The sequence below is a fragment of the Chenopodium album genome, chromosome 27, assembly GCF_948465745.1.
Source record: "Chenopodium album chromosome 27, dcCheAlbu1.1, whole genome shotgun sequence".
Lineage (NCBI taxonomy): Eukaryota > Viridiplantae > Streptophyta > Magnoliopsida > Caryophyllales > Amaranthaceae > Chenopodium > Chenopodium album.
Window position 1 is genome coordinate 9,725,365 of NC_137860.1, and position 26,265 is coordinate 9,751,629.

Consider the following 26,265-nt stretch of genomic DNA (forward strand, 5'->3'; position numbering starts at 1 on the left):
GACCCAGACCCAGATCCGGATTTTCAAAGGTGGACCCAGATTTGACCCAGACCCACAGGGTCTAAAAAAATCAGATCCAAACCTAGATCCATTGGGTCTAGCGGGTCTCGGGTCTAACTATAATTTTTATTATTTTTTATAATTTTGTATATATATTATAAATTCATATTTTTTTTTTGACAACCAATTTATAATTATACTACTAGTTCAAAATAATAAAAAAACGCATTAAAAAAATGTGTTCATATTTTTGACACACAAATAATCTATACTATATATTAAAAGGCGTTCTTAAGAACGTCCATGTGCCACGCAATCCCTTTTTGTTGCGCCACGTCATCTTCCCAACATCTCATGACGCCACATCATATCATCACTCAAACAATGCCACATCACCCAAGCAACCAACATTACTCCACATAAAAATGTAAGGATAAGGAGAATCGAACCCTCAACCTTTTATAACAAGAGTAATTATTTCACCATCTAAGCTAATTATCAAGTGTGTTATTAATATGTAAGAAAAAATCATATAAGTGCAAACTACAAGTTTCTATTAAAAAAATATAATTAAAAAAACTCAATTTTAGTTTGACAATGATAATTACAATTTTAAAAAGTCTTTTAAAAAATTTATCAATTGCACGTCTACAACAGTAGCAACTCGGGGCAACGCCCGGGCTACTCATTAGTTTATTTCATTAAAAAGTAAAGACAATGCAAGAAAAAAATACCGTACTGCGCAAAAACTTAATTTCTTGGTTGTTTGTGGTTTTATTTGCTCACTTTCATTAAAGTCTATCTTCTCAACCTTTAATTATGTAGTATGTTAAGTGATTTTTTAAAAATTTATTACTAATATATATTTTTTATTTATAAAAAATAAAAAAAATTAAATATGGGTCTATGGGTCGGATCTGGGTCTACAATTTTTGGACCTAGATCCAGACCCGACCTATTAATCTTAGACCCAGATCCGACCCAGACCCATCGGGTCTAAAATTTAAGGACCCAGACCCTAAAATATGGGTCGGGTCCAACCGGGTCCGGGTCGGATCCAGGACCCATTGCCATAAATACTTCTAAAAGAAACCAACAAAAAGAAAAATAAAAAGTAGATTAAGCAAAATATTAAGCTTCCACTGTTGGAATAGTTCTTGCACATTGGATTGCCTCGATCATGTCAAACTTAGGAAAACGAATTCCAAACCAATACCATATTTAGCTAAACAGACAACTATTCGATCGATAACCTCTCTATAACAATGGAAAATCGTAATCTCTTGATGTTGATGGATCAAACTCTTACACTTCTTGCCTCCCTCTTATCTCTTTTCTCTCTTCTCACTTTAAGGTTTTTAATTTATTGGCCGAAAATTGTTTAATTTCCAACCCTTTTTCTTTGGTTTAATTCACTTATTTGTTTTGCTTTGTTTTGTTCTCTCGTTTGTGAGTGTCTGTCCCAATTTTTTGGGTTTTTCTCAATTTTCTGGGATTTTAATTCTCATCTATGGATGAGAATCTTATTAGGGTTATAATAATAATTGAGAAGGGGATTTGGATTCATATGGGTTTAGGGTTTGTCATTAACTCAACGATTGAAACATTAGTGCAGATTGCAAAGGTCTCTACTTGGAAAGATGCGAAGACATCGAATATACTGCTCGCGTCAATTTTGAAGAGATGGAAGTGAGCTATGTCCGATATGCAAAATAGTTATGATCTTGATTGTAAAAGTTATGTATTTTCTCTAAATCCGTGGTATACAAATTTTTATTCTTATTGTAGATGCCATATGACTATTTATTAATGATAATACTCTTCTTTTTGTCCAAATTAAAAAAAAAAAAAAAAACTCTTGCACTTCTTAATAATGTCATTTTAAAGAGAATGATGAGTTGATATCCTCCAAAAACAATCGGATTAATTACTAAATCTGAATTTACGTACCATGAGTAAGCTCCATGCCAAAGCAAAACCCTCGAGTCTGTCTTGGTACAAACTAAGATAAAATATCACAATTCAATATTTCATGAACTTCTCCTATATGACCTCGTATAAAAATATCGCTATAGCACTGTCTTTTGAAATCACGTATGTGTTGAGTCACATAATTCTCTTGAATAACTCACATAGCCTCTACATCACACTTTTCTCCCATAAAGTCAAGTATTTGATTGCGATATCCACCACTCTTAATTTCAAGCAAAGTTGTTTCACCATTTCTATACTGCCAAAAAGTTGTCATAAAGACAATTGGCCAATCCATGCATTGATATTATGGTCGTCTATGTTTAAAAGACTTTCCGAGTCATAAATCTTCATATATGCATAGGATATCTCTTTAAGCTAGCTAGGGTAGCCATAGGGCAATGACAAAAGAATATGGTGCCCATCTTCCTCCATTGCACCACATAGTAAGCAATGACGAGGTTTCTAGTGAGATGTCTTGTGAATTAGACATTAGCTAGCCTAATCTACAAAACAAGCTAAAGGAAAATTTTACTATGTTTTTAAACCAGGCTAACAATTTTCAAACTTAATCACATATTTCAATCATTTTCATTCTTACTCTCCTCAAATAATTTATCGGACCATTTTTTTTTATTATTTTTTTTTTATAAATTCCCATAATAGAGACTTACTTCAAAAGTATTTTATCAACCTCATCTTCATCATCTTACAACTCAAATGAATCAATGTGCTGTAAAGGATTTCCCAACAACAAATTATCAGCATTTATATGTTCTACCCATCGTTGGGATTCCACATATCATGTACCATACAGTACTACTCATGGTGCAAGATGAAATTTTTTTACTATTTCCAATTGCCATATCCCCACACTTTGACGACGGACATTTGAGGCTTTATTCTTATGTTTGAACACATACATCTAGGTAATAATGACTATTGCAATATTTACTTTAAAGGACACAAGATTGACCAAAGAGTTTATGGTTCAGCAAGCAATTACCACTAGAAGCTTTATTAGAAAAGATGCATTGGTTGTCTCAATCCATCATCACTTTAAGCATAATAATTTCCAAGACAAAAGATGTAGCTAGGTATTATTGCGACTCTTCGTTCCCACCCCATAAGAATCTTTTAGAGGTTTTAATCTGTATCATCACATGTCGATTGAGGCAACTTCATTGTTTGCATAACATATCACAACATTAATAAATTTAAGGAAGATTTTACTCAGATTACCCTACTAGTTCACTTTCGACTTCCAACTTAGCTACTAGTTTATCATTAATTTGCCCACCGCATGTATATATCGGTATTCTTCCTTTGAGGTTCCACAACTTCAACCATTAATTGTTGGTACACCCAAATATGTCCTTAGATCATCCATTTATTCCTTTTGAAGTTAACACAAATACTACCACAAAATACAACCTCATTTAAATTCCTAGAAAAAACACTACTCTTGACTTTGACAGGCATACTATACTACAGATGTCTTGCAATTGGTCTTAACATGCGTGAAGTAATTATTGTCAAGACAATTTGTTAAAAATGTATTTTTATAATCACTTTTTGTGAGAAAATGACCTTAAAAAGTGGCACAAAAGTACCTTACAATCCACTTTTTTTGTAAAGAGAGAGGGACCTTGTGGCCAGAAGGTATTGACCACCATTCTCTTCAAACATGCAATGGAAGAAATCTTCGCGAATCAAGCGAAAAGAACCCTGGCCTCTCAAATAGAACCCTCACGTTGATCGACATGTGATGTTCCCATTATTGAAATTCTCAATTTTCGAGTAAAAAAAATTCGCTTAAGGTTTTTCGGGTCATTTTGATTTTAAGGGGTCCAATAGAAAGTCTAAAATTACTAGAATTCTTCTTGTTTTGCTTGCCAAGAGATACACAAGTTAGCATGCTATTATTTTCAAGCTGAATTTTAATTTGATGCGATTAGAAAAAAATAAATTAAATCAACCGTATCAAACGAACTGAACATAAGCTTAGATAAGATTTGGCTTTAGGCTAGCTATAGACTTATTCGAATTTGTATTAGCTGATCATGTTTCAGGTCACAAATAACCAGATAAAGTCAAATTATATATTGATATCGAATCAAGTTGAGTCAGTTTAATATTACCATTTTCTCATTTTAAAATTGACTAGTTCAAGATCGGTTTAACTTTTAACCCGATCACCCAACTAGGTCTTTTTTTTTTTTTTTTTAACGAGAAATTATTGATGTAGTTATGTCTTAACTTCTTTTTATTAATTTTATTACTACGCATTTAATAATTCTATATTTTGATGGCTGTTAAAAAGTCAGTTTTAGAAAAATTGAAAATGGGGGCGAATGAATGCAAAGACATGACTACCGACGGCTAAGCTAAGTTATCATGCATGTGAGCGCAAAGAGAGAGCTCTGCCAATCACTATAATGTGATCAGCTGCAATATTTCACAACATTAATATTCAAAAGATCTACCCTTTTCTTCTTCAATTCTATTACAAACCCTCTTTCAATTCCAAAATTCAATCTGTTCTTCAATTCAATTATTAAATTGCCTTTTCATTTCTGAGATCTTTGACTTCTTTATGCTTTAATCTTACTACCCTTTTACATCACATTCCTAAATTTTCTGCTTGCCCCATCAAATTAGTAATTCAGTGAAACATTTTTTCACTAGATTTTCTCAAAATTCCCAACTTTTTATTTAGTGTAATTAGATAATGAGGCGGAGAAACACCAGCTTTGGGCGGCAGAATAGGCGGCGGTACTCAAATCTCATATGGTTGGTGTTGTGTGGATTGGTTGTTTTGTTGTTTTTCATTGTTCTTCTCAGCAAAGATAATCAACCCATGTCAAAACCTGCTTTGGCAAAGGTAAATTTTCTTAATTAATTGGGTTTTTTTTTTGTTAATTTTTCTTGGTGGGTTTGATTTTGCTGATAATTTGGAGTTCTTAGAATTCTGGGTTTTGTATTGTTTCAATTGTTGATCTAATTAATCTCTATTATTGTATAGTATACCTGGGTATTCTATGAAATGATTTGAATTGTGGAGTTTTTATATGGGTGTAATGATTTGTTGGTTTTGTTGGACTGTAGAATGTACCTTTCTTGGTGGGTGTACAGAGAACAAATGACAGTGATGTAGATGGATTTCGATCCCGGATTTTGGGTAATAACTGTCAAGACTTTACCAACTAAGTTAGGGGCATTTGTTATTAATGGTGATGATTGGAAGAATGTTTGTTAGGTTAAACAAAGTTGAGTGTGTGACAGGATTAGTTGGTTTTGGAAGTACTGTATTAGTGTATATCATTTTGGGATGCTGGGAATGGGTTCAGCCGTTCAGGGCTTTGTGAGGAAGTTGAGGAAGTAGTGTATGACAGGATTACTTACTTGAATGTATTAATCGGAACACTAAAAATTTTGCTCTGAAGTTGGTTTAGATCTGCTTATTTTGTGCTGGACATTAATATGTTTGCTCAGAAGTGGGAGTGGATCTTCATCATCTATAAAGTAGATCTATCTTCTTTTGTTTCTATGAACTGATCTGAGCTCAGTAGTGGGCATTTAATGGTAGTAGTAGGAAATGGTTAAAGGACAGTTGTTAAAGTCGGGTGTACTTGTATAACATATGGTCCCTTTTACGTGATACATTTGATTCCGGGGTTATTTTGTATGGGTAGCAAATGTAGAGGTATCTATTGTAGTCTTTCATTCATTGATTTTCTTGGAGTGCTGCAACCTTATGATTTATTTATGGACGATTAAAACAAACAAGTTTATTGCACCTTTGGATTTCCATAATGGATACTGTCATCTTGCTTGTTATGGTTGGACATTGTGGTTTGAGTCTTTGAGGCTTTGTGGATGTATGCAACTAATGCATGAAAAGTAATATTGTTACTTTGTTCTTTTATCATCTGGCATTGGAGGTTAAGTATTTTATCTTACCACAAGTCCGCAAGTGCTTAAATTGGTTTATTATTAGCAGACTTGTTTAGTACCAAATAATTGCAAACTAAGATTTCAAGTTGAGACCAATCTCACTAGGGTTTATAAATCAATCAATCAATCAAAGCCTTAATCCCAAAAGTGGGGTCGGCTAACATGAATCAGATATGATTATTCCGTGTAGTCATCAACATAAATCTTTCTCCTCCATCCCTTACGATCTAAAACATCATCTGCATGTAAATCCATGCACTTCATATCCTTCCTAACTCCTTCCAACCAAGTCATTTTTGGTCTCCCTCTCCCTTGTTTAATACGTCCATGGTCCCACTCTTCCACTCTTCGCACCGGTGCACCCTCGGGTCTCCGTCTTACATGTCCAAACCAACGCAGACGATTTTCCCTTAGTTTGTCTGCAATGCTTGCCACACCTACTTTCTTGCGAGTAACCAATCTCACTAGGGTTTATAAACAAAGTAAATAATTGAAACCTAAAAAAATAAGCAAATGTGGCTATTGGAATTCATAGATCTGAATGACAAAAAAATTTAAAAATATATAAATGGAAGTACAAGTAATTAAAGCAATCACCAAGTGAATAACCATGCCATTGAATCAAAACCTTGGATTCAAGCAATGGCCACATTGTTTAATTATTGATAAATACTTAACCAAATCTAGTTTTTGTTGTAACTTTGGAGGATCTGATCCAATTTTAACCTCTAGGCCTCTTTCAGAGTCTTAAAAGTGTATTTAGCTCAATTGCATGTAAGTTTGAATTGGCCAATAAGATCTTTGCATAGTGCAATTGAATCCTGTGAACTTTTTTCCTAGTTTTATTACCAAAGTTCCTTATATCTTATTTCGTAACTTCATCTCTTGACTTTCTTACCTTCATCAAGCAATCCAAGTTCATACTTAAACTGCATCAAATTTATAATCAAAACACATATCTGCATCAAATAAATAATCAAAACACATATCTGTAAGCATGCATCAAATTAATAATCATAACAAGGGTACCAACATAAATAAAACTATTAAGCATACTTAAACTGCATCAAATTAATTTTTTAAACACATATTTGTAATTTTATTCAAGTATACCCTATAGTTACTCTTGTAGAGGTCTAGCAATTGAATTTGATCATGACCTACATCATTTTCATCTTAATCCTCTGAAAGAAAATCAATAACGAAGTTGAATAAAGAATCAATTGAACCTTTCCTGAGTAGTTGAAATCTATTTTACTTGACTATTTAATTACACTTTAATTACTCATGTCTAATTCTCTACACTTCGACACTGAACACTTGGACAATTCATTTGGGTCAAAAACATTGATTAATGTTTCCACAAAACAGCCAAGTTGAAGACTTGGACATGCACCCGAGTCGGGGCACGGGTACCTAAGTCAGAGCAACATAGGTTGAATTCTCCTAACTTTAGTGCCAAAATCCTTAAAAATAATCTCAGTAGTTTTCCTCTCTTTGTCTTTCTTAAACCTACTTTGTTTGACTAAAATCTTCATTGTTGTTTTGTGAGTTGCTTGGTTTGTAATCACTGACATAACCAACTCAAAAACTTAAAAACAATTACAGAGGTACAACCATGCAAAAGTGCACTTGTAGGTCATAGTTTGAAGCTTTGAACATTGAAATTTTGAATATGGTTGTGATAACAGTCGTGAAATGACTTTCACCTGCAAATCTGCAATTTAGATAGTTTGTGGCTATCCCAGTCTAATATCATGGTGTATAAAGTAAAAGAAACTCTACAATTCGATGGTGATGTGGCCAAGATATAATACCATGATGTATGCTGTACACTTTAATGCGAATATAGGGCTAAATAAGGAGTTTGAGAAGGCTGGTAGGGCACATATGTAAGTTAAATTTTAAATGATCTTAGCCCTATCCATACTAATCATAAAAAACGAGAACAATTGTTAGAGAGCTAAAATTTATGTCTCATAGTAGAATCTTCTTCTATTGATATGTAGTTTTTGATCTGTAACTCACTTCATCTTGTCTCCTTTTCTCCGCTATTTATTTTATTATTTTTTCTCCATGAAAGTTGCTATAAAAAAAAAAAAAAAAAGAAGAAAAAAAAAAACTGGAAAATAGTGATACCTGGTCTATAAAACAAGCTAAATATCCATAAAAAGTTCCAAAATGATTCTCAATCAGTGTCTAAGACTCAAAATAGTGGCTAAAGTTATGGAAATAACGTTGGTGAGAGAGCAAACCAGAAAAATGAGGTGAAAATCATATATATCCATGTATATGGAATTCTAGAAAATTGGGGATTGCAATTTCTTTTAGGCTTCTTATGATGAGCTATTTCACTCAAACACGGGTCGCATAGGAGCAAGGATATTGTTCCAAAATTGGATAGTAGTGGCTGCATATATGTAAATTTTTTTTGCTTTTATTTTATTTTTTCAAATATAATATAAATAGACTTTTGTACAAATTTCAAAGTGACTTGTTATCAAGGCGGCAAGGCCTAGCTAGGATTCTAATTTCAAGCCCATCTATAGCATATATCATATATAAGTCATTAAGTCTCTCTTCCATTTCCTTTTAAATTTATATATTTCGCAACAACAAATTGAAGAATTGTGTAGAGATTTCATATATGTGCGACTCATGAAGAAAAGATGGATCATAGATTTGTAAATTGAATATCATGTTTGTTGAGGCTAGCTCAACACTATGGCTATAATGCTCACTTTTTTTGGCAGAATGTTTTCCTGATTAAGAGTCCAGATCCATCTCCTCTTTAGTTCTTGACTTCTTGTCCTGCCTTTTTTTTCGATATTGTACCTGAATCCTATGGTTTTAGTATCAGCCAAAAAGACTTGCGCAACATTCCCATTATTTTGTTTGAATAGATAGTCATGCAAATTATGAGATGATTAATTGTCTTTTTGAAATTATGTTGTATATCGTCAAACCAGATTTTTCATATATGAATTTGCTGAAGTGCTCATCTGGTGGTGGCGCTAGTTTTGGGGAAAAAGTTTATACTGCTTGAGAGTTATAAAAGTGGATGTTTTTTTTTTTGTTCCTTCTTTCCTCCCCTTTAATTTCTGTTCAAGTGTGGAGTAAAAGCTGCTGCTAAAATCTTTAATCATTACTTAGTTTAGAAATTAGAACATTTAGAATGTTGGTTAGGGTCAGATAAAGAGGCTACTCTAGCTACCTGTCAGGACTCAGGAATCCTATACCATACTGTGGTTTTTTCTCTAAATTTTATACGTGGCTAATCATAGTAAGTTTATCTTTGCTCTTATTGTTTTTCACATACTGGACACTCTTCGTCTATGGAATTTCAAATGTTTTATTAAATTTGCATCTGCTGTTAAGTCATCTATGTTCCATCAGTGACTTGACCATTGTTTGTGAATTGTGATTCTGGCATCCAACTGAAGGTATATCAAGTTATTCAGGGTAATTTGTGTTAACTTGGTCACTGTTCTTATATATGTCTGTAGTTGGTTTGTAACTCGAGTCCTATCATCGGGATTGGTATATGTGGAAAGAGAATGATGCAGAAAAAAAAAAAATTCAGAATATTCTCAAATTATACTCTATTGTTAAAACACACTGAGTAATTTACTGAGTTTTACCCAAGTTCTGCTGTCCCAAGTCAGCAGTGGCATTCCTTATAACATATGGTTTTAGTTCCTCTCTATTTTTTACCACTTTCTAACTTATATTGGTGGAAATACTTGACTCATCAGAAGGGCCCGACATAGATTTGTCAGGTATTCTTATATTCTGCTGTTTGTTTGAGGTTCACACACAAGATTTTTGTCCATTGATTGTTCTGATGTTGAATAAATGTTATTTATTAGAAATATTCCAAGGGTCATGAGATACCATGAGTGATAGGGTTTGTTTTGATGTTGAATAAATGTTATTGTTTGTACTGGGAATCTGTGGCACAATATAGCTTATAGTAATGTCATGAGATACCATGGGTATTTTATAGTCCTGAGCTTGGTTAGTTTATTTAATAAGGATATTATACAAAAACCCAGATTTCCCCATCTCCATTTTAAGGTCTTTCTTTTGGAGTTCTCTCTATCTCTAAGAGGATGGGGATTGTTGCCCAAGTAATTAAGTATTCCTAGGTATCTCCTGCTCCAAGACAATAAAATTTCTTGTTTTTGGATAATGTTAAGCTGTCTTGCCTTTATCAAGGGGAATATATAACTCATGGTCTATGTCTGTGCTTGAACTTGTGCCTGCACATTGAAATTGAAAAAAAAAGGACTGTAAAGGTTTATACAAATATGCTGAGGAAGCTTTTATAATCTTTGTAGTTTTATTCTCTTACAATTGAGGTGTTCAACACTTGCTTTTTAGTGTTCGCTAGTTATATAACCTGTGATTGGAATCAATGCACTCAGCCTTGCTTTGTGAATATATCAAAGCTGCAATGAGCACTTTTGGATGCAGGTTGATTAGCCAACTGTTCTTGATTGATGCAGTAGTTAGCTTATTTGAGTTGTCAATATGTCCTGTATTGTCCTAAAATTTGTTATATACACCCGGGTGCACCGTACACCCAACTAACCCAAGGTTAGTTTTTTGTTCTTCATTTGATGATTAAATGAAAAACAATCATCAAAATGAGAACAAAATATTCTTGGGTGTAAAGTGGGTGTATATAACAATTTCTCGTTTTGTCCTCCCTCTATTGTATGCTTTGTTTGTACCTTCTATAATGCAATAAATTGATGTAAGATATTTGTACAAATAAAGAAGGTTTGAGAGAGGAACATCATCACTAATCTGTCCAACAACATCATCAGATAAACGCAAGCATTCGAGAGGCTTGCATTCTCTCAAATACGAAATAAAAAGAGAAGAAAGTTCTTATCAATATTCCTCATAAATTTCCTTTCCCTAATTTTTTCTATTAGTAAAAATTTTTCACTAACCCTAACTTATTCCTCAAGCTACCCTTAATTAACTTACAAAGGTACTGCTTAAAGTGCCCCTTCCCCTTACATCAATTCATTGCATGTTTCTCATATTCTGCGGATGTCTTGTGAAAATCAACTATTTAATGGTTTATGGACTACTTGGCCAGTTGGCCTATTGCCCTATTGGTTTGTGTTTTATGTCCATTTTTATTATCCTTCTATTGCTGGCTTTGCTTGTACCTTCTGCTTCTTCTATTCCTCTCTGTAGCTGTCTCATTTGAAATTCAAGCTACTTTAATGTTTTTCTGATTTTTTTTTTTCTGTGTTGTGCAGAGGTCTTTCAGGCAAGATAGAATTCTAGAAGGCCTTAACGTTACGGAGGAGATGTTGAGTCCAACTTCATTGACAAGACAGCTTAGTGATCAAATTGCTTTAGCTAAATCTCTTGTTGTGATAGCTAAGGAAAGCAACAACCTTCAATTCGCCTGGGAGCTGAGTGCTCAGATTCGCAACTCACAGATCCTACTTTCTAATGCTGCCACAAGACGAAGCCCGTTGACAATAAGGGAGTCAGAAACTGCAATTAAGGACATGGCACTTCTGCTTTATCAAGCTCAGCAACTTCATTATGACAGTGCTACCATGATTATGAGATTAAAGGCCAAAATCCAGTCTCTTGAAGAACAAATGAGTACTGTCAGTGATAAAAGTTCGAAATATGGGCAAATAGCTGCTGAGGAAGTCCCAAAAAGCCTTTATTGTCTTGGTGTTAGGCTTGCAAGTGAATGGTTTAGAAATCAGAATGCATTGAGAAGGCTTGCTGAAAAAAAATTAAGTGCCTTGAAACTTGAAGATACCAGCCTTTATCATTTCTGTATCTTCTCTGACAACATCCTTGCAACATCAGTTGTTATAAACTCCACTGCTTTGAACTCAGAACATCCGGAAAAGGTTGTTTTCCACCTTGTAACTGATGAGGTTAACTATGCACCTATGAACGCTTGGTTTACGATGAACGAATTCCGTGGAGTAACCGTTGAGGTTCAAAAGATTGAGGATTTCAGTTGGCTTAATGCTTCCTATGTGCCAGTCCTTAAGCAGCTCCAGGATTCAGACACTAAAAACTACTACTTTTCAGGCAACAATGATGACAACAAAACGCCAATAAAGTTCCGGAACCCTAAGTATCTTTCAATGCTGAATCATCTTAGATTTTATATCCCAGAAGTTTATCCAGCATTGAAGAAGGTCGTTTTCCTTGATGATGATGTTGTTGTCCAAAAGGATCTCTCTCCTCTATTCTCCATTGATCTGAATGGTAATGTGAATGGGGCAGTCGAAACATGTATGGAAACATTTCATCGGTATCACAAGTACTTGAATTATTCTCATCCTCTGATACGATCACATTTTGACCCTGATGCATGTGGGTGGGCATTTGGCATGAACATCTTTGACTTGGTAGAATGGAGGAATAGAAATGTCACAGGAATCTATCACTATTGGCAGGAAAAGAACATAGACCGCACTCTGTGGAAACTGGGCACTCTTCCACCTGGGTTGCTGACTTTCTATGGGTTGACGGAGCCATTAGATCCCTCATGGCATGTTTTGGGATTGGGATACACGACTGTGGACCCAAAGTTGATTTCAAAGGGGGCTGTACTGCACTACAACGGGAACTCAAAGCCGTGGTTGAAGATTGGAATTGAAAAGTACAAACCGCTTTGGGAAAAATATGTTAATTACGATCATCCTATACTCCAACATTGTAATGTTCACTGATCTGGAAATAAGGTGGTGGTTTTCTTGATCTCCCTTCATACTCCAGCCTCAGATGTACACGAGCCTCGAGATTTTGTAAACAGGAGGTGCTTGCTAGGTTCCATTCTCATTAGCGGGCTGAGTTGTTCTAGTAGCGACGACCATCTAGTCCATTGTTCTTGTAGCATCTAGCATTGGCTATTCATGTATACACATTTTTTGGACAGTATAACTCTTAGACATTGTTTTTTAAGCCTCAGGCTAAATTATGTAACTACTTCGTCTTCTTGTATTTGTACTTCAGTCTAGATTTCGTGCATTATTTCTCGCTTGTTTTAATTTTTTTTTTTTTGCTGATGTTGTTCACCTTGTGGGCAATTGTGTGTGTTTTCATACCTCATTTGTAGCTATTTTCTTCAAAATTATTAGATTACTCACATTCTCTTGAAATACATAGTACGTAAAATATGAAAATAAATATGACCATTGAAAAAAAGGATTAAAAGTAATCTATGAAAATAAATATGACCATAAACAATAAAAAGAAAAATAAAAAAGGATTAAATAATGTTCAAGTCTAAATGAATTTTTTTAGATATACTTGGGTGCAGAATCTAAAGGCTTTTTGAAAAAAAAAAAAAAAAAAAATTGAAAAGTATGTTTTTGTACGTAGTAATATTGTTCGTTTAAATTTTTTTTTTTTTTTTTTAAGTAAGTAAACAAAATGTGAACCGAGTTAAAATCTAATCTAATATATATAACTAAAGTAGGCATTTTTGGAGAGCATTCGGCGCGCCACATAAGAAAAGGTATTATTTTGACCAATGAAATTTTAGATTAATAATTTGTTTTAGAATTAAAAAATTCACTCGCCACCTAAGAAAAAGTGACGAATAAGATTTAAGAATTTTGCCACCTAGGTAAAAATAACGAATAGTGAACAATTAAAATTTAAATTATTTAAAAAACTAATAATTATCTTTTTTACATATATGGATGTAAATCATTGATCATAAATATCTTTAATCTCCCTAGCAAATATTTTAAAAATTAGATATTAATAATGTACTCATCGAAACGAATAAAACTAAATCTCATATCACTATGTTTTTCCTTAGAGAAATTTAGAAGATTCCCCCAAATTTTTTTAATAGTTAAAAGATTCTAGATGAGACTAATATTTTTGAAACAGAACAAGTATATAAAAAAGCGCATTTGCAAATGACTTATTTTAACCAATAAATAAAATGATTTGCCATATATTTTTTTTAAAAAAATTAGATTGTCACTGCAAAATTAAAGAATGAGGTTTGAGATTTTAAATTCAAGCGCCACGTAAAATAAATAAACCTACGAAAGATAACTTTAGTGTTAAAATTAAAAAAAAAAAGAATTATCTTATGATATTAGTAATTTTATCCAAATATCCAATGAATGATCTTCATATAAAAAAAATCTTAAATTAATAAAAAGATTTACTAGAATCGTGCATCGCACGGGCTTATATCTAGTAAAAATTTAAAATGCAACATGAACGGAGAGTTGAACAAAAAGGGGTATTACGGTGTACATGCACAGATGCACTTGGGATTTAGGAAATTGCAGTTTTATTTTTTAAATTTTCAAGTTTAAATAACCAAATACTATAAACTAATTAAACAGCAGAGTCGTTGTAGTATAGTGGTAAGTATTCCCGCCTGTCACGCGGGTGACCCGGGTTCGATCCCCGGCAACGGCGATTTTTTTAATGTAAGTTATTTTTCACTCCCCCCAATAAAAGTGGATGGCGGCTGCTAATTTTTAACATAAGATTACGTTCTCATTTTCGTGTTAATTTTTTTTTTTTTTTTTTTTGAGGGATTCGTGTTATGAATGTGTTTTGGGATTCGTGTTGTATTTTTTTTTTCTTTTTTTTTTTCAGGGATTCTTGTTATGAAATTTCAACTAAAGATAATTACAAATTAAGGTCAAATTTATACCTTAACAAATATAAAAGTCAAAATTATGACGATAACAAAGGAAGTATATGATACAATATCAAATCACACTTCTCAAAATGTAGTTCATGGGAGATTAGCAATTTAGGTAGCACTAAAGTAACAACAATATCACAAAACCACACATCAAATTTCATGTCTAATCTTAATTAACTAGATCTAGACTCATTATGGAGGTAAGACATAAACTAGGTCCATTTGACTTTTTGTAGATAACAATTTGATACATATACAAAGACGAGTGATTGCATCCATGATTTGTCATGTGAATTATTTTTATTACAATTGATAGGAGACTTGGAATCATGTCGCATTTTTGGTAGAGCATAACCCCAAAATATTATATTTAGACTCACCATTGTTATCAAAGAGTGCTTCCCATGTCTCCCTTAGATTTATCAGCTAATATTTTCTTAGTTGATATCACATTGTCAATTTGGTAGGTGACATTTGAAGATCATGAATTCCAAATCAAATTGAACACTGTGATCTCAAAGCAAAAATATAAACTGAAAAATAAACTGAAAAATTAATAGTGGCGGCAATTAGATTGTTTGGGATAATGTGACAATCTGAGTCAGCTGTTCAGGTAAAACTTGTTCAGGTTGTCTTAGGGTTTGAATCGAAATATGCTTATTTAAATAAAATAATGACTATTATAAACATTGATTATCAAGTCGAGTTGGCTCGGATTAAATCGGTCAATTGATTTTAGGTTTTGAGTTTGGTATTTTAAACCGGATAATCAGTTACGAAGTATGACTTATGAGATAGTTTTGCCGACTCCACAAATTAGTATAATTTTCAAACTTTATAAGTAAAGCTCAAAAATTAATTGAAAAAAAAAAAAACAAATGTCAACATTCTTACCATGATTGAAATCTCATATAAAATTTTCAAATTTTTTTTTTAAAAAAATACTAATGATAAACAAATTAAGGGAGTCAATAATGCGCATAATTTATGATCGAAATATACAATGACGGAGTCAAATGAATTAATATGTTAGTATTTTTAGAGAATATGTTTCCATGATTATTTGATTCTACAAAGTAGTAGAAAAGATGACTCCCCATTAACTTTTTTAGTGCTTAAATGGTACATACAAGTGCTGGAGTTAACGTTTGTTTTGTTGTCATACCAAAAATTAAGTAATTGAAGAAGAAATCAGAAGATTATAGTGAATAACATAGATAAGCTAAGATGAATGACTTGTTTTCGAATTCATTTAAGAGGTACGCGAATCTGAAGGATCAAGCACAGCGCGATGATTTGGAAATGGGGAATCAGACATCAGCCAACCTCGACAAGTTTTTTGAGGATGTGGATGGTGTCAAGGGGGACATGGGAAACGTGGACAAGCTCTACAAGAGGCTACAAGAGGCGAATGAGGAGTGCAAGATCGCGACTAATGCAAAGGCGGTCAAGGACTTAAGGGCTCGAATGGATGCTGATGTAGAGAATGTTTTGAAGAGAGTCAAGGTTATCAAGGGAAAGTTGGAAGCACTTGATAGATCTAATGTAGCCCACAGGAACCTGCCAGGGTGTGGGCCGGGTTCCTCAACTGACCGGACACGCACCTCTGTGGTTAGCGGCCTAGGAAAGAAGCTCAAGGACATGATGGACAACTTCCAAACACTGAGAGCAAAAATGTCAGCTGAGTATAAAGAGACAGTAGAAAGGCGGTACTTTACAATAACAGGGGAAAAGGCAGAGGAAGAGACTATAGAGCAGTTGATCGATAGTGGAGAGAGTGAGTCGTTCCTTCAAAAGGCTATTCAGGAACAGGGAAGAGGACAGATAATGGATACAGTGAAGGAAATACAAGAGAGGCATGACGCGATCAAAGAGATAGAAAAGAATCTGCTCGAGTTACATCAAGTTTTCTTGGACATGGCTGCTCTAGTAGAAGCTCAAGGCCAGCAGCTTAATGATATTGCTAGCAATGTGAATCGCGCTAGCTCGTTTGTAAGCCATGGGGCAACTGAGCTGGTTGTTGCTAAGGAACATCAAAAGAATAGTCGGAAATGGACTTGCATTGCTATTATTCTTGGCATTATCCTTGTTTTAGTTATCTTGTTTCCAATCTTGTATACTACTCTTCTTGTGCCTCGTTTTAGTTAGTTATATTTGTGTTTAACTACTTGGAGTAGGAGATCCTCTACACAATTCCTTCATTTTTTTTTTATTGTTTTATTTCTTTTTTTAAATTATACCAAATGATTTATGTGTATTATCTGTTGATTCTAGATAAGTTTGATGTAATTCTTTTGCATTGCAATTTCATGATGAATTTTGCAATGTCCATGAAATCTAGTTTATGCAAGGTCAATTAGGTTGGAAAGTACACTTTTGTACCTTCGTGACTATATATTATACGTACTAAGCTTTTTAATGAGTTTGAGATCCGACTTTTAAAAAAAAAAAAGAGTAAAAACTATAGTTGTTCTACAATGGTCGTTAAAAATTCATTTAGAAGAAGAAATACATTCTTGAAGAAGTTGAATCAGTTCTTATTTGTCTTGAAGAAGTTAAAGTAGGAAAAATTCTTATCCTTCGAAGGAAAAGAACACTTGCTTAAAATCTTTATAACATGTGGGACAAGTTATATGCAACAAATGTGTCCAAGAGCTCTACATAGAGGAAGGAAACACTAAAGACCCAATATATGTATATATAGTGAAGGTGGCCTACAAGAAATGATGATCTCTTTAAAAATGATGATGGAAGACTAAACCTGACAAATAGCAAATTGGGCATCTTTCACTACTGTAGCCATGCATTAAATTTTTATTGTTTGCTTTGTAAAAGTATCTTTGATAAAAGGAATGACTGAGAGCATGGGCAATAACATCTTCATCCTCATCCTCTAATATACTCTATCTTTTATTCTTGTTTTGACACCTCATTTTCTCTTTCATATACCCTACTTTCCAGTTTCCACTAACTTCATCCTTTTAACTATTTTTCATCCTCTATTTCCCCCACATCAATTAAGGATCCTTGATTTGCCAAGTGTCCAATAATATTTGGTGCATGTTTATGGTTTTTTTTAAAAAAAAACTAATTCTCTTATCTCTCCTCACGTGGCACCCACCCACACAATTCCATCCAAAAGTAGGCTCTTGAGCCAATGCTTCTTTATTCTCCATCTATAGAGGATTTACCTTCATCCTCTTTAATTGAGGATCCTTATAAAAGCTTCCACAACAATCCTCATCCTCTAACTTCACAAAAAAACATAATAAGGATGAGGATTGTAGTTCCCATTGTGGGTGCTCTTATATCCGTTTGTTTAGTCATGCTTTGCTGAGTCATAAACCAGGCCATAATAGAGTGTCGGGAAGGTGTGTGAGTCCTTTTCTATATAAAGGATTGTAGGCAACAAGGGAAAGGTAGAGTTGAAGAGAGTTTGCTAAGGTTTTCATATAATCTTAGATAGTCCTCTAGAAAAGAAACTTGCAATGACTGATTTTTATCTCTCTTGATGTATAATAAAACTCTAGTTCAGTTCATGTCTGATCTATTTAATCATTGTACTTGTAATACTTAATTAATTATGTTATGTTAAACTTAAATAAGATCGATATTGTTATTGTGCTTCTAATAAGTACTGTATTAATAAGGGAACAATGCATTATTTTCAAAAATAGAAATCCTTGTTAATATAATATTTAATTTTGATAATATTGATAGTATTAAAGGGAAAAAAACAATTGCAATTGATGCCCACAACAACAATGAACAAGCAAGAAATCAATCAAGAACAACCATTGAAGATATTAAGCAAGTAAAGGGAGACAAAGTTACCATGGGAAAACCCGAAAATTGAGAGAAAAACCCACCTTGCACTATGAAGTAGTATTGATGATAGATGAAAAATGAGATTACAAGCTTGAATTGTATGGAATTCAAAAGCTCCTCACAAACTCTCTAAACCCTCTTTCAAGTTTTTACAATTTGTGAATAATGAGTAAAGATGACGACTCCACAGGGCCGTCCCAACTATTATGGAGGCCCTGTGTGGTTGAGATAAAATTAGGCCTTTTTTTTAATGAAATGTATAAAACTCCCGTATTTTTTAATAAGTGCTATGATCCACTTGATTTTCACGAAGGCTTAGAACAAAGAAATAAATGTATTAAATTGATATTCGATAGAAACATGTTGAAAATAAATTTTATGAAAGTATTAACAGTTAGTTATTGTAGAGAAGTGAGAGAGAATGAATAATATTTTTTTTAAATGAAAATGATTCCGACATCGAGGTAAAAAAGTATTAAATTATTATTACAATCTTCCAAAAAATAGGCATGCTTATTCAAAAAATGGCCAAAAAAATAGAGTACATATTTAAAGATAGAGGGAGTATCTAAATGAAAAGTAGAGCACTTTTTTTTTTATTTTATATTTTTTGAATGGAGCACATTTTAAAATAGAAGGAGTATCTACACCTTGAAAAGAAAAAAAATATCAATAGGAATCAAACCACGTACCTATGTGGTCAAAGTCATCCAAAATAGTCAATACCATTGAGCCACAATTACATTTACTCCACAACAATATGTATATATTGAATAATTTGGGCCCTAAAAAATATTGGGCCCTGAGCGGTTGCGCAGGCCGCAGGCCCGGCCGCACACCCTAAGGGCGGGCCTGCGGCTACATCATAAATACCCCGAGCATTAAACAACAGCCAAAAGAAGAAAGCGTGGCAACATCTTGGCGAAGGACCACCTTGCACGGACGCGCTATAGTTACTGGTTGAAAAATAATCGGAACAACAAACACAAACAATGGATCGATCTAGGCGTGTACGAAGAACACTTTCCTAAAAACATTATTCGCCCCACTGTATTAACGAGATTATAATAATGAACACGTTTTTGGGATATAAAGATTTATACACTCAAGAGCGTTTAGCACTAACGATCATGGGTTCAAAGAGTTTTTGGGGAAAACAGAGAAAATGGATAAATACTAAATGTACATTCATTCAACCAAAATTGAGTTTTTATAGATCAATAATGACGATTATTATGAAAGGATAAGAACGCACAATTACTAACGATAACTGTTGAACAATATTTAATTAAATTATCGTATTAGGCTTTTATTTTTCGCGTCCATGTTAAGTGGCCGATGTTAAGTGCTAATGGCCTGTTCTCTTATGTTGAAATTCAGTTCAGCTCAGTTCAGTTTAGTTAAGTTCAGCTCCTAATTTCATTCTCTTATAAAAATATATAAGCCACTTAGCCCACTTGTGCAAAACACAACAAAGGCCCATTTCATAATTCATATCCAATTGCTTAGAATATAAACAATACATTACCTTCTTATTTTTTCCATGTGGAATAACCTCCCACACTTAACATTATTATAGGAAATACTCCGACAATAGTAAAGATGTGCGGACGCGCAAAGTCTTCTGCCTCCCCTTCATTTTTGCATTTCTAGAACCCTTTTGCGCGGACGCGCTTCCTCAGCTTGTACAGAAGTGGAACATGGCATATTGACATATTTTCTTAAAACAGTCATAAGTTCATTGTTTCTTATGCAAAACAAGCTCATGACCAGTCGTTGGATATCTATTGAGACAAGATATTACCTCCAATTTGAATCATCTCAACAGAATCTCTAGATTTTGAGATATACTGTACTTATTTGAAGTCAACCCTTTGCCTTACTTGATTGATCTAACTCCACATCAATCCTAACAAGAATGACAAGTAATATGATAATTGCTTAGTGACTAACATGTTAAAATTTAAACTTAAGATTGTAGGTTCAAATCTTAGAGCACCATATGACTCTTGAACTTGTTTAGGAACGAGATATTCTGATATGGTCCATTTCTACCGTATCCGTTTTGTATCCGTACCCAAGCCATTTTTTACCCGAACTCGAGCTAGTTGAGCTAATGAGCTCCCACTTTGACGCTAGAACCAGAACTACCGTAAATCTCACTTCCCTTCTAGGCTTCTACCACCACTCTCATTTCTCTCTCTTCTCTTTCTCTCTCTTCAACAATGGCATCTCGTATTGTGGCGGCTGCCCGTCAAGCTTCATCAATCACCCGGATCTCCTCATCTCAACAACCCCTTCCTCGCCTTGTTCAACGCCGTGGCCTCGCTGGTGCCGCCGGTAATTTTTCGATTTATGAATCGTGATTTTCCTTTCAATTTGTTTGTATTCGATCTTTCTTAAAACTACGCATTATATGGTTCGGAATTTGTATTTTGAATGATTTCTGTAATCTTGGAATAAAAAAGTCAATCCCTCTTTATATATCTGATATTGATGAGAATTTGAGTTCAATATGAATGTGTGTTCGTGATTCAATTTGATTTTTTTCAGGGCGTTTGACTAAGTATTTGAAATCAAAGTGATAATTGGAATACAAATGGTAACTGATTAATTGCATATTTAATGTAGTTTACATTTTGTATGATTTTCAATTGCGTTAGGTATTTTTAGGGTTTAGAGAGAGTCCTTGCAAAGGGGAGATCTACTCATGATTCAATCCCAAGTTGGGTACGAACTCGGTGTAACGAATTAAATTGGAATCCACATTGTATTTAGATGTTGATTATATTAGGCTACGATGCATGTAAAAATGTAAAATCAAGCTTGCTGATGAAATGAATTCATTTATTAGGGTTTTTTGTATTATTAGCTGTTGCCTCTTAATGGGCTAGTATTTTGATTTTTCAACTTCAGAAATAGCAGACTCGCTAAATAATTTAAAAGATTTAGTGGCAAAGTAAAATTCATTATATGTAATTATAACTCTTCGATTTAAACGGCCCTTTAGTTTATAAGCTGATATTCCTGTCATTGTAAGTGTCATATTTTAAGTTGTAGAACGGTTATTGCCACAAATGACTGCCTATCTTCATATGTTCCATGTCAAGGAAATTAGAAAATACGTTGTGGTGTGGACTGTTGAATTTTGCTACAATGTGTGCTTAGCGCTGTACATTTTCTTGAAATTTTTTATTTCCATTTTGAATCGCAAACTTCTTGGCATATATTTTTATCGCATCTGTTGTGGTTGAGATGCAATGAGAATCTGATTTCCTTGCCAAACTTCGATGTGGATTGTCTTTGGCTTTGTAGCTCTAGATAAGTGAGAACTCCGCTGGGTTAGACCCAAAGCTCAAGTGCCACTAATAAATTGTTGTCAGCTTCTAAGAGTTTAGCTAAATGTTTCATGATGTGTTCTATTATTCATTGCAGATCACCATGGGCCAGCAAAGGTAAACTGCTGGCAAGAACCAAGGAATCCTGCTAACTGGAAGGAAGAGCATGTGAGTATCTAATGTGGTGTATTATATAGCTTTATTGTGTTTGTGTATTACCAAGCCTGCAGTGATTTTTTGAGTGTTGATGAAATATTTGCTATGCTGCGGTGCTGGTTGGATTATATAATTTTACATGTTTATTAGTTTTTTTTTATTTTTTTATTTTTTTTTTTGGTTTGAACATGTTAATTAGTTAGTGATAGGTTGATAGCTAATTTTTGAAAATGACTTAACATAGAATGTATCAGAGAAGCTTAACAAGGAATCGTAGGATTGTAAATTCTTATTTGTACTGCCACACCTATCCCTTGATAGCCCTCTAGTCTGCTTCTATATTGTGAACTTGATATCTCTAAACATTTTCTTGAGTATATTCTCACTTAGGATTAATGTGGCCCCTTGGGTTTATGAGATTTATTCTAGGCTTGTTGACTAGGGTTTTCTCAATTTTGTCTTGCATGAAAATATTATCCATTTGGACACTCAAAGGGTCCTAACTCCTAAGTGGCATCAATACTTTGTTCTTTTTTGATATTGTTTTCACGGAAAAACTAGGTAAGTTTCTAGAATAGATGGGTGGGTAGAGTGTGGAAGGGGTGTTTAAAGTGGAGAGTTATGTATAGGACAATCAGTTGAGTAGCATGTTTATGCTTGAGAGACTTTGTAGAGCTTGTCTGCAACATATTAGTATCCCCTTTCCCTTGGAGCAAGTATTTAACACAAATGTCTGCCCATCAGTCATCAACTTTTATGCTGTTTCCGAGATGTATGTCAAATGTCATTTGTGCATCACTTTGATTAGGATGAGCAACCCCAATCAAGGAAAGTTGTATGAATTAAATAGTTGGTTTTTACTGTGCTAGTTTTTGTTATATATCCGTCTTACAAAATATTTGTTATACTTCCTTTGTTTCCCAAATATTGCACCATGGAAATTTAATGCATCCCAATGTACATTTTCAATTTTATTATTAATTATACATGCACGAAAATTATAAGAAATTGATCTTATGAAAGTGTATATCGAGACAGATGTAACATGACCCCACATATCTATCTTTTTCTGATGTCTGAATCACTACGTTGGTTGGAGTGTGTGAATAGTGTTAAAGTGCAAATGGTCGAGCCAGACTAGTGATAATAGCTATCAACAAACTTTTGTTAATATCACTAATTTTTCTCTCTCCTCCCCTCACATGACCAATTTTTGTCTCTCTCCTCCATTCCCATGCCACTACTTCCTTCTCTCTCCTCCATTCCCATGCCCAAGGTCGACAACATACGCGGATCTACAGCGGCCGGCCGGCCAAAAAAACGATACCCTAGTAGCAATTTATGAAAATTAGGGCCATACAAACCCTTTAGGGAAAGGGATCTGCTCGTGCTAGTGGTGATGCGGCGGTCGAATGTTGGTGCAGCGGCCTGTGGTGGTCGGCTGGGGTCAATTCGTAATGACTAGTGAAGCTAAAGGTGGTGTTGTGGGTGGTAGCTAGTGGTGTTGTGGCGGTCGAATGTTGGTGCGGCGGCCGTGTGGTGGTCGGCTGGGGTCAATTGGTGGTCGGCTGGGGTCGATTCGTGAAGGTAAAGGTGGAACTATGGGTGGTAGTAGAGGTTGCAAGGTGGTGATAGAGGAGAGAGAAAGGGGGTGTGGTTGCTAAAATTACAATATTACCCTCGGTGTGGTAGCTAAATTTACAAAATTAGCCTTGATGTTAACAAAACAAGTTTTGTTGATATCTGATATCAACTTGTATTTACTCCAAATGGTGTAGTTTTTAGGGAATGAAGTATAATGTTTGGCATATGATTTTACGAAGAATATTAATATGTTATAACTAAGGTGTATTTACGGATTCATATGCTGTAGAAAGTTTTAATTAAGGCTGGTTGAGCAGTATTGGAGATAGGTGCAGGTTGTATACACTATTGGTTTCACGTCCATATTCACCAACGGTTGGTGAAAAGTAGTTGCATGCTTGTGGGAATACCACTTGTGCCTTGCCAGCTGACCACATTCAGAATAGTGAACAATATAACAATTGGTGTTTCTGTATGAAGTTTTCAAAGTAGCTACTAGCTCAGCTCAACTGGGCTGGGCCTACTTTTTTTTTCTCATCAAGGAGAAGTCTTTCCATCTGTATTTGATCAATTTTTTTCAACTACAAGGATTTGGCTGGGGAACCCCTTTCTGTGGTTTACATGGAAGTATATATAGTAAATACCTGTTTTATGCCAGATCCTTTCAGTTGTGGCAATTATATTTTGACACGTGCAAGAGAGGAAGAGTGACAAAAGGGTCCATGCTTTGTTTTATTTCTTTGATTTTGTATGGGTCAAAATATAATTTTTGTTTGTCTTCTGTTTTATTGGTTTTGACTGTATCTGTTGGTCGTTTGGTTTTCTTCACACTCACATTCTTTCTCACTCATGGAGCTTCAATTTTTGTGTCTAGAAGAACTACTAACTTGAGTTTTTGTTGTATTGTGCAGTTTGTCATTGCATCTCTCACTGGATGGGGTTTGCTTATCTTTGGAAGCTACAAGTTCTTTACTAAGGGCAAAGGCAAGACAGAGGAGGTATATTTCTTTACCTTTGTGATCTTAATGTTTCCAGTGCTTACTATAGGATCTGCATGGGAGTCAGCTTGATTTGTGTATTTGATAGTATCTGACCAAAGAGTTATGTTGAGACAGAATAAACTTATATGTGAAACAATGTTTAGCTTTTGAAACAGTGGTTTATCAATTTATTATGTAGTACTCCTCATGTCTATAAATAATAAGCCAGATCTTTATATTTAGTTGTCCCAGTTTAAAAGTGTCCATGATACTTTACACTACGATTGGAAAGCTACTGTGGAATAATGTGGAGGAGAAAAGGTAGGAAGTAGAGTGAAAAGAAAAGGAGGTGAAAGGAGGAGGAGGGGGGGTGGGGGGGTGGGGTTGAGCTTTAATTTCTAAATCTTTCCAAAATTAGAAGGTTTTTGTTTATTTATAGGGAAGGATAATAGATCTTCCCTTCCATTCTGGGTTTCCCTCTCTCCAAATCATATCCAAACAGAATCCTCCCTTTCCCTTTCCCTTTCCCTTTCCCTTTCCTTCCTTTGCCTCTAAATTACCTTATCCAAACACACCATGACAGTGTGTTTGGATAGAGTAAGGGGAAGGAAAATAAGGGGAGGGAGGGGGGGGGGGGAATGTTGAGTTTTCCTTCCAAATCTCTCCATTGTTGGAGAGATCAATTTCTCTAATTTAATGTTAATTGCCTCCAAAACCCCCCCTCCCTCTCCTCGAATTCTCTTATTCCCTCACTTGCTATTCAAATAAAAGATAATTCATCCCTCCATTTCCTTCAAATCCAAACATAGTGTTAATGATGCCATTAATAAAGTTTTTTATTGAAGGTTGAGTTTTGAAAATGTAGATGTTGAAAGTTCTTGTAAAATCAAATAATCAATTCTGTATAAATGACCCCTAATTAAGTGTGGCTTTTTGTTCAAAGATGGAGTGAATATTTTTGTTCTTTGTGCAAGTGTGGTCCTGATACATATACCTCTTTACCGGTAAGATTGATTGCCTTATGATTTACTGATTGTTTCAATTATTCTGTTTTCACTATCTCCTATTGAAGGTGGCGGCGGCTTCACAGTAGAACAATCATGAACCTCAAGATGCTTTAGCAATAAAGTCGGTGCTCAAAACTGTTCAACCAGGTGGATATTTTCTGATATTCCAGTTGTTGCCGGTTAGATAGCTTTGGAGCAAACAAATGTGATAAATGGATTTTTGACAATTTGAAATGTTGATGATAAACATATAATTGTCTAAATTAGTGTTCTCTGAATTTACTATAAATACCAATGTACTTTCTCATTTTCTTTATTTTGGTCTGCTGCTTCTGTTCATGGATTTAGGATAGCATACGACCAGTTTGTTTTATGTTATGGTTCAAGGAGTTGAGTGGATGATATCACCAATTTTATTTGTTTGCAAATGCCATTTTTTCCCAGAATGATGTATTGAGGCTGAAGTAGCCTTCTAAAGTTCTAATGCTGCACTTTGGACAAGTTCTTTGTACAAGTTATGGCTGGTGTTTAGGAATTTAAGCTACTCGGTGCAATTCATACTGTTTGAAAAGCAACCCTTGTAATTACATGGGTTTTGAATCCTACTTTTTCCCTATGACTTAGATGTTTGAATAGAGGCTTCAGATTTAGGGTTATAGATTTTAGTAAAAAAGTAACAAGAAAATGTAGATCAAGTTGGCATTTTGTTTTTCTGTTTTCAAACATCTCTTCTTATGACTTAGATTAATTTTAAATGATTA

General features: G+C 34.3%; 1 protein-coding gene, 1 long non-coding RNA gene, 1 other non-coding gene and 1 pseudogene across 3 annotated transcripts; all 4 read left to right on the forward strand.

Annotated features, from left to right (window-relative positions):
• Window positions 1-4,305: 4,305 nt before the first annotated feature.
• LOC145619475 (putative galacturonosyltransferase 10) lies at window positions 4,306-12,964 on the forward strand. Its single transcript, XM_081674173.1, has 2 exons — window positions 4,306-4,855; window positions 11,208-12,964. The coding sequence occupies exons 1-2, from the start codon at window positions 4,703-4,705 to the stop codon at window positions 12,657-12,659; spliced, it is 1,605 nt and encodes a 534-aa protein (XP_081530299.1). The 5' UTR covers window positions 4,306-4,702; the 3' UTR covers window positions 12,660-12,964.
• A 1,340-nt stretch (window positions 12,965-14,304) lies between these two features.
• Window positions 14,305-14,376, forward strand: TRNAD-GUC (transfer RNA aspartic acid (anticodon GUC)). The gene has a single exon. It is a non-coding gene; the product is annotated as a tRNA-Asp (tRNA).
• Window positions 14,377-15,838: 1,462 nt separating this feature from the next.
• LOC145621267 (syntaxin-124 pseudogene) lies at window positions 15,839-16,837 on the forward strand (annotated as a pseudogene).
• Window positions 16,838-20,560: 3,723 nt separating this feature from the next.
• On the forward strand, window positions 20,561-25,820 carry LOC145621111 (uncharacterized). Its single transcript, XR_014108355.1, has 4 exons — window positions 20,561-20,779; window positions 21,875-21,945; window positions 24,429-24,515; window positions 25,570-25,820. It is a non-coding gene; the product is annotated as an uncharacterized LOC145621111 (long non-coding RNA).
• The last annotated feature ends 445 nt before the right edge of the window (window positions 25,821-26,265 follow it).